Genomic DNA, 9,545 nt, shown 5'->3' on the forward strand with positions numbered 1-9,545 from the left:
GAGAAATGAGAATCACCATGGAACCTCAATATATGAACTTCTCACATGCTTCGTTTGAATTAAAATTTTATCTCAATTGCCAATATAAATAGTTTTACTAAAGAAAATGATAATGGGCTTTACATGAAATTTTAATTATATTTCTTCAGATGGCCCTGTCCACAATTTGTGATTATTTTCAAATATACTTCTAATCTCTTTCCATTCAAGTCAATGATAAGAATTCCAAAATATCTCAAGTTTAAGATAACAATTATTTGTTTATTCATTATATATTAATACTTTTAATGTCATTCTATCTGAATAATCTGATTTTCCATAACCTATGCCAAACATAGTTATTTGAAAATAACCCCAGATCAAACAATGGCTAAGTTTGGATGTATTATGTTTGTTAAAAGATGATCTTGTTATTTGATTTCAGGTGCAGTTTTCACAAATGCGTCCAATAGCTTCCATTTCTCCTAGAATGCCTATTTATCCTCCAGGTGGTCCAGGTCTTGGACAACAGATATTTTATGGACAACCCCCTGTGATGCCTCCCCAAGTATGTAATCATCATTATTCTTTTCTATTCAACTGTTTACTATTTAAGCATGTTCAGCTTTAAATTTACATTAAACTTTTTTTTTCCATGTGGATGGATCAAAATAACCAAAAACAACTCATTTTTTCATAGAAAATAGTAAGTTTAATCTTGGATGATCAAATCCTTCATCAAATTATTTTATATAAGCTATTAAAATACCCTTATTTTTATTTTGTATAGCATTTAAACAGTAAGAGTATTCTATATAACACATTTTCTCCTTAATCTAATATTTACAGACTTAAAGATTAATTTGTTTTGTTTTGGGGCAGGCTGGATTTGGGTATCAGCAGCAGCTAGTTCCAGGTATGAGGCCCGGCTCCCCAAATTTCTTCATGCCGATGGTTCAGCCGCGTCCAGGAGGTGCTAGACCTCGACCTGTCCAACAGCCTCTTCCTATGATGCAGCAGCAAGTTAGTGTGAATTATTTCAGATAATTATAATTTTGTATTTCTGGACTAATGGAATATATATAACAGATGATGCCAAGAGGAGGAATGAGTGGCTACAGGTACCCACCTGGCCGAGGTGGAATGGTGCCTATGCGTGATAGTGTTGGTATATCTCATCAGCAGCAGCAGCCTATCCCAATTCAGGCTTTGGCTTCTGCTCTCGCCAATGCTCCCCCTTTTGACCAAAGAACGGTTAGAAATTCTTTACCTTTACTTCTCATCTCATAGGTGTTTATTATTTTAAGAGAATGAAAAGCTTAGTTTTTTTATCATTTGGCATGGCAGATGCTAGGAGAGAGCCTGTACCCTCTTGTGGAGAATGTTGAACGGGAGAATGCAGCGAAGGTAACAGGGATGCTTTTGGAGATGGATCAGACTGAAGTTCTACACTTGCTCGAAGCTCCAGAGGCTCTCCATGCTAAGGTAGCGGAGGCTATGGAAGTTCTGAGGAATGTTCAGCAGCAACAGGCAACTGCTGCAGCTACTTCTACTGTTGCTGGATCATCATCCCCAACTCATCAGCTTGCAGCTTTGTCTTTGGATTGAAAATGAATTATGTTTCTTTTAGACAAGAGTTTGTTTGGGACCCATCTCAAACTTCTTATTTTGCTGTTTTGAAAGACTTTTTCTTTTATTTGCATTAAACTGACTGATTTTTGTTTTGTTTTTGTCATGATCTAAAACTGGTTTTGATTGTGTTTCTAAACTTTGGAACTATTTTATCTTTTGCATATTTTGAAACTCTATTTTATTTTAATATTGTCAGTGATGGGTTTTTATTAGTTTTGTTATGTTCAAATTCTGATTCAGGTTGATCATATCTAGAAAGTATATTTATATTTCATATGTTTAGAATAGTAGTTTTATATTTTTTGTTTAAATCATTCTAAGTTTTGAAAGATAGTTTGTTTCTTTTTAGAAATCAACATATCAAATTGTAAATTTTCTTTTTAGAATTTATTTATTATGTAAAAAATTAATAAAATTATTTAATATTTTAGTTCAAAGACTTTATAGTTAATAAATTAGTTAGAATAATTTGGATACCACTATTTTTAAAAATATAATTAGTTAATTTATATTTTTTTAGTTTAAATTATTATTTTTTAATAATTTTAATATTTTAAAATTATTTTTATTGAACTGTATTTATTTTATTTTTTTATTTAATAATATTTTTAAAAATAATATAATTAATATTATTAATTAAAATAATAAATATTTATGAATTATTTAAAAAATTTCTAAATATTTTTATTTGATATTTTAATATATATATATATATATATATTATATAGTATTTATTTATAAATTTATTTTATATATATTTATATTAATAATTTTAAAATATAATACAAAATTTAATAATTAATAATTTTAATATTGATATTTTATTTTATAATATAAATAATTTTATTGCAATTAAACCACTCTTATCTTCTTATAATACATAAAACATTTAAGACAAAAATATATTAAATTAATTTCAAATATTTATTGTATATAAGAATAATTAAAATATTGATATATATATATATATATATATATTTTATCATATATAATTATATTATTTAAACAATATAATATTATTAAATGAAAAAGTTTGAAATAATAATATATTAAATATAAAAAAACAGAAATAATAAATAAATTTAAAAGTTGGAAACAAAATAATAAAAATATATATTAACTTAATTATTTTAAGTTTGAAAGTTAATAAGACAATATTTCCTACTTATTTAACTCTACATATAACACAATGTGATACTATATATTTTGAAAAATATATTAAAATTTCATACAAAGTTCTCATATAAAATTATCATTATTTACCTCTTAAATTATCAGCTAAAACGAATTATTATTTAAAAAATAAAACTCAAAATAAAAAATAAAAAAATAAAGTTAAGGGCTAAGGTTAAGATTAGAGCTATATGTCACGGCTCAATGGTATGAGGTGCACATTTCAAGCCTACAAGGTGCATTTTCTAGAATATTTCGAGTTTTGTGGTCATTTCTAAAACTCTCTAAAATTCTCTAAGAGTTCCTGGATTTTGGTTGGTCATAGAACTCTCTAGATTTTTCTAGGAGTTCCCTTTTTGTGAGTGAGGTCATGAAATTCTCTAAAATTCTCTAAGAGTTCCTCTTTTTGTAAGTAGGGTCATGGAATTTTCTAAAATTCTCTAAGAGTTCATTTTTGTATGTAAGGTAGGAGAACACTTTATAATTCTCTAGGAGTTCTCATGTATAGGTGTTAGTAGAATTCTCTAGAAGTCTCTAGGAATTCTTAGGTCTAGATTAGTAATAGAAGAGTCTAGAAATCTCTAGGACAAGAAAGATCTATAATGATCTTCCCACTTGTATATAGACAAGTCTTGGCCATAAACCAAGACACTCAACGAATGTTCAAAACACTCAACACTTGTAATACCTCACTCTTGTAAACAATAAACAAGATATTCTTCAAACTCTTTCTCTCTCAATTTTTTCATCTTCTTACATCTTTTAAGAGGCTGACTAGCTAGGATTGAAACAATCTAGACTAGTGTCGCACGAGACGAGGTGATATTCGGCGACCGAGTTTCTGCCTGTGTTCTAAATGGCGGTCGAGGCGGCCGCCTAGGCGGCGCCTAGGCGGTAGGCGGTCCAACACCGCTCCGCCTATACATGAGGCGGTCAGATTATTTAATTATTTATTATTTTTAATTAATTAATTACTAATATTAATATATATATATATATATATATAAATTTAATAAAAACACTCTTTATCTCCCACTATTTATTTAAATTTTGAAATGATTCTTTACATTCCAAATCATTTCTCTTCTTCTTTTCTGTTTCTTATCTCATTCACCTCACCTCCCTTATCATCTACATATCATTCGATCATCTAAACATATATCTCTTCTTCAACTCGTCTACATATTTTTGTTAGATGTTACTATGTTAGAGAATATTAATTTGGTTTTTTGATATAATGATAATTATATAACATATTTATTATATTTATATTTAAATTTATTTATATTCAACCGCTTAGGCACTGCCTAGGCACCGCCTAAGCACCTGAGACAGTAGGCAGTCACTTACCGCTCTGTCACCGCCTACCGCCATTTATATGGTTATATGGCCAAGTGTAGTCTTTGGGTATATACGGTTCATTCAATTGATATCGAGCTTAAAAAAATAGTAAAAAAGAATCAATACATAAATGTATAACTCCCTAAGAATTCATTGAGCTCATATTCATGGACACCCGCCTAACGTGCGATTTGTTTGATAAATTCATTTCTCTATATCTTGGAGATGTTTGAATTATTCAAAATTTCTGCTTTGATTGTATTTATTATGCTCTTGTAGGACCTTGAAGGATTTTTTATTTTATTTTGTTATATGAAAAAATGTAAATAAAATATCACAATTTTAAGTGTTCACTTAATGTTGTTATTTAAGAATTCAGGTATATATATACTTTTTTCTTTTAGTATTTAAAGTTCTTTATTTGGGAGCTGATACCTGACTCCCCGTACAGTATTCAAATTACCTAGTTTAATTGGGAAATTTGATCAAATGACCCTTAAAAGAGGGTCATTCCCATAAATAACCTTCAAGATTTCATTTTTTATATTTAACCTTTTTTTTAAAATTTGGACAGTTTTACCCTTATTAACCTTTTTTTTTTTTTTTTCTTTTTTTCTTCTCTTTTCTTTTCCTTTTCCTCCCATTTCCTTTCTGCCCGTTTTCCCCTCTCCCCTTCCCCGCGACCGTCGTCGTTTACTCTTCTCCCCCACGATTAACAGCCGGATCCATCTTTCTTCTCCCCACGATCAACAGGCGTTTCCAGCCCCGTCCACGATCGCCAGCCCGACGGTTCCAGCCCCAACCGACTCCCCCACGATCGCCGGACGCCTACCCCTAGAGCCCGCCTAGTCGTTGATCGCCAAACGCTTCCAGGCTGACTCCCGACGATCGCCAAACACTTTCTAAGGTTAGTAATGCTTAGTTAGTTCTACTCCCCGATGATTTTTCCGTTTTTTGCATGTTGAGTATGAAGTTTTAAGGTTTTAGTTTAGGATTTAGGTTTAAGTTAGGGTTTATGGTTGAAATTCTTAATTAGTTTTATTGTTTTGGCCCTTTGAAATGTTTTTATCCGAGAAATGTAGTTTAATCTAAATGGGGCATGGGGTTGGCGTGGATCGTGGGGGTGAGGCGTGGGGGTTGGGCGTGGGGCGTGGAGTAGTGCGTGGATCGTGGGGTAGGGCATGGGAGTTGAGCGTGGGGTTGTGCTTGGGGTTGGCGTGGGGTTGTGCGTGGGGGTGGGGTGAGTGCGTGGAGTGTGGGCTTGTGCATGAGGGTTGAGCGTGGGGTTGTGTGTGGGGCATGGACTTGGGCGTGGGCTTGGGCGTGGGGGTTGTGCGTGGGGCGTGGGGTAGTGCGTGGGCTTGGGCGTGGGCTTGGGCGTAAGGTTGGCGTGGATCGTGGGGTGGGGCGTGGGGGCTGAGCGTGGGGTTGTGCGTGGGGCGTGGGGCGTGGGATAGTGCGTGGAGCGTGGTCTTGGGCATGGGCTTGGGCGTGGGGTGTGGTCTTGGGCGTGGGCTTGGGCGTGGGGTAGTGCGTGGAGCATGGGCTTGGGCGTGGGGCATGGGCTTGGGCGTGGCTTCAATTATTAATATGATTTTACTATTTTTGATCCACCAAACACTATGTATATGATTTTACTGACTGTTTTTGCAGATGACACCAAACGAAACCATTATTAATGATTTTAATGGCCGTATTTCATGGAAATCCACCGGCCCTAGCTTGGAAAAGATAAAGGAGAGGATTACTCACCATTATCTTTTGGATATGGCTTTGCAGACCCAATTCCAGTATATATTCAAAGCCCCGACATGCATTGGTGATAGGGCTCAACTTTGGCAGATTTCCTTTGGTGGAGGAGGAGAAGGTTGAAGAATGTCCACCCCTTGTCCTCAAATATTTTAAGGGTAAAAATGATGTTAAACTGAAAGAGCTTGAAGAAATTTTCGTCGGATGCTCTGATAAGGAGGATTCATGGAAGATGGGGCTCATATTTCTCATTTACCAGTATTTGTTCGCATCTGATAATAGGAGGAAGATAAGTTTCAGAATCTTTCACATGATGGAAGACATGGAGATGTTCCTCCAATTTTCATGGGGAAAGGTGTCCTTCAGAGCAACCCTACAGGGTATTGACAAAGATATGAAACACCTCCGTGGGTTATATCTCGCCAAGAAGAAAACTTGGGAAAAGAAAAGCATTTGTGATGTTGCTTATACTTTACATGGGTTCGCACTAGCATTCCAAATGTGGACCTATGAGCTTATCAATACATTCGTCCCCAAGTTTACTGAAAGGACACTGGAAGATGATCCTACAAGCCCAAAGATAGTGCTTTATAAATCTTTTAGGAGTTATACCCTACCGGAGGTATCCACAGCCATCCAGAAATACAATGTTCGAAGAAAAATTGATGAGTCTGCGGAGGAGAAGCGGAAGTACTCTAGGGACGACTTTGAAGATATGACAGGAAACATTTATGATGAATTCTTTGAATTTGATGAGAGGAAGAGAAAGATTGAAGTTTGTGAAGAAGATGAAAAACATGAAAGGACTCCCAAACCGCCGACCAAGAAGAGGAGACTTATTACTCCCCAGCTCCCTGAAGTTAACGATGACACTAGCCAAGACAGCTCTCAACAAATTCCTTCTACGACGACTCCTCTTCCAACTGATGAAGACAATTCTACATCTTGTGCACCCATCGAGTGTCTCAAGCCCATACTGATGCCAAACTTGATGAACTGACAAATGATGTGAATGAGATTAAAAAGGATGTGAATGAGATTAAAACTGAAATCAAGCTCATCAAGGAGAATCAACCACTTATAATCACATTATTGGGGGAAATACAGGAACAAAAGAATGGTGGAGAAGAAGAAAAAGAAGAGGCAGGTACTACTGCACTTGATATTAAGAAGAGAAGGAAGAGGAAGAATGATGATGTGCAACTTGATACTGAGATGAGGACGAAGAGGAAGAATGATGAGGTGATGAACAAGATTAAGAATTATGAGGTGATGAAGAAGAGGAAGCAGAATGAAGTTGATGAGATGAAGAGAAAGAAGAATGAGAGGAAGGAGAGGCTGACGAACTTGGCAAAGAAGAGGAAGGAGGCTGATGAGTTGGCCAATAAAAGGAAGGCGGATGAGTTGGCCAAGAAGAGGGAGTTGGCCAAGAAGAATGAGAAAAATGTATAATTACACACCCCCACGCACTACCCCACACACACACTTGAGCCCCACGCACAACACTCACGCCCCACGCACTACCCCACGCACACCCATGCACAACCAACGCCCCACGCACTACCCCACGCCCCACGCACACCCCACGCCCCATTCACTCACCCACGCACCACGCCCCACCCCACGCCCCACGCACTCAACCCACACACTCACCCCACTCCCCACGCACAACTCCACGCCCCACGCCCAAGCCCACACACTACCCCACACACTCACTCACCCCACCCCACCCCCACGCACAATCCCCACGCCCCCACACACTCAACCCACGCACTCACCCCACTCCCCACGCATAACTCCACGCCCCCACACACTCAACCCACGCACTCACCCCACTCCCCACGCATAACTCCACGCCCCATGCCCAAGCTCACGCACTACCCCACGCACTCACCCATGCACCACACTTACACCTCGCAAAATGTATATATTGATCTCATTTTATTTTTGATTGTGCAGGTAGAAGAGGAAGAGGAAGAGGAAGAGGAAGAGGAAGAGGAAGAGGAAGAGGAAGAGGAAGAGGAAGAGGAAGAGGAAGAGGAAGAGGAAGAGGAAGAGGAAGAGGAAGAGGAAGAGGAAGAGGAGGAGGAGGAGGAGGACGAGGAGGAAGAGAATGAGGAGGAGGACGGGGAGGACGAGGAAAAAGGCACGACTCCATCTCTCCACTCCTATTTGTTCCAGATAGGCAGTAATCCGAGGGTCTTTAATTTTGATCTTGTCAAAATGGTGATGAAACTGTGACAATGTGTATGCGCGTGAAGCCATATCAAACTCATTGTGGAAGTTATCAATTTTAAATTTGACCATAATATTCATTTTGATGTGGTATGTGCATGCAATCGCAACCAATAGTTGACCTCCAATCTTGTGTTTAAGAAAACTAGCATCGACGCACAATACTGGACGACAATACCTGAAACTTCTAATTGAGCAGCCTAGGGACATGAACATATACCTGAAGTGGTCATTCTCATCCGTCTGAATGTCAGTTATGGTACCTGAGTTATTCTTCGCCAACATGAACAGGTATGATGACAATTTTCCATAAGATTCCTCCACTGTTCCTCGCACCGCCATTAAGGCCATTTCCTTGGACCTCCAAGCCTTATTATAGGTCAGTTTAAACCCATAATTTGTCTGCATGTCTTTCATTATTTTCTTAGGCATGTGGTCATGGTGATAGTCCATGTACTTACGTTTGATGCACTCCGCAATTACCCAAGCTGGTGCTTGCCTCACATTCTCTTGCCTCGTCAAAATTGAGCATGCGTGTTCATTAACTAATTTTCGAATCTCAAACATCTCTTGGAATTTTCCTTTCACAACACGCAATCTCCACTTGCAGTCCTCATTCACACATTTCACAAACCAAAGATCTTTTATTGACTTCTCGACTTTGAATTCAAAATGATTAGCCATCGCATATCTATGCACCCTCAATTGAAGTTCTTTTTTGTTCTAAAAAAACGTACCCACTTCCATTCTGTTTTCAAGGGTTAATTGAGCATGTGTTTCAACCTGGATTGGTTCAAATGAATCAAGCAACTCAATATGGCTGGATGTTTTCCTCATAGGGGAAGTGATGATGGCTGGTCGGGGTGCAAAAGTAGGGGTACTAGCAATCAATTCACTCGAACGCAAACATGGGACTTGTTGTTCTTCATCTTCTACACGGTGTATGTCATTTTGACTTTATAAGACATCCTGCTCAAATATAGGGAATTCAGGAACCTCCTCTTTTTGGATTTCATCAGTTGGGTGTGAAGATAGTGACTTCTTTACTAAAGAGACACACAGAGAAGTGCGAAGCTCGTGTGGTGAAGTCGAAATTTCTTTTACATAGAACATCACATCTCCATCATATCGGATAGCAGCAGGAGGAGCAGTTTTCATAACCAAATTATACTTGACTTTGAACACTAAATCATATCTCAATTTGTCCACACCAATAGCATGATAGACAATGTCAGTTAATTCGTCGTATATAGTGTTTAGGGATAGAGGCACACCTACTAATGAACTTGAGTAAAAAAAACTAACACCATCATCATCTTTCCTCCACTCTCCATCATATAAGACAAAATAGTTAACAAATAAATTGGGATCTGCAATTGATACAAATTTAAATGTCAGTGTAGTAAACAAAACCTGGGAAATTCATTAAACAACGT

The 9,545-nt window shown here is 37.2% G+C and overlaps 1 protein-coding gene across 1 annotated transcript; it reads left to right on the forward strand.

Annotated features, from left to right (window-relative positions):
* The first annotated feature begins 394 nt into the window (after nucleotides 1-394).
* LOC124911783 (polyadenylate-binding protein 2-like) lies at nucleotides 395-1,823 on the forward strand. The gene is made up of 4 exons (XM_047452299.1): nucleotides 395-547; nucleotides 862-1,002; nucleotides 1,069-1,233; nucleotides 1,327-1,823. Exons 1-4 carry the CDS (start codon nucleotides 440-442, stop codon nucleotides 1,585-1,587), a joined length of 675 nt encoding a protein of 224 aa, XP_047308255.1. The 5' UTR covers nucleotides 395-439; the 3' UTR covers nucleotides 1,588-1,823.
* The last annotated feature ends 7,722 nt before the right edge of the window (nucleotides 1,824-9,545 follow it).

The sequence above is a fragment of the Impatiens glandulifera genome, chromosome 8, assembly GCF_907164915.1.
Source record: "Impatiens glandulifera chromosome 8, dImpGla2.1, whole genome shotgun sequence".
Lineage (NCBI taxonomy): Eukaryota > Viridiplantae > Streptophyta > Magnoliopsida > Ericales > Balsaminaceae > Impatiens > Impatiens glandulifera.

Coding starts and splice junctions, on each gene's coding strand:
- LOC124911783 (XM_047452299.1), top strand. CDS start 440: ATGCGTCCAATAGCTTCCATTTCTCCTAGAATGCCTATTTATCCTCCA. Junction 1,003..1,068: donor TTCCTATGATGCAGCAGCAA/GTTAGTGTGAAT, acceptor TATATATAACAG/ATGATGCCAAGAGGAGGAAT. Junction 1,234..1,326: donor CCCCTTTTGACCAAAGAACG/GTTAGAAATTCT, acceptor TTGGCATGGCAG/ATGCTAGGAGAGAGCCTGTA.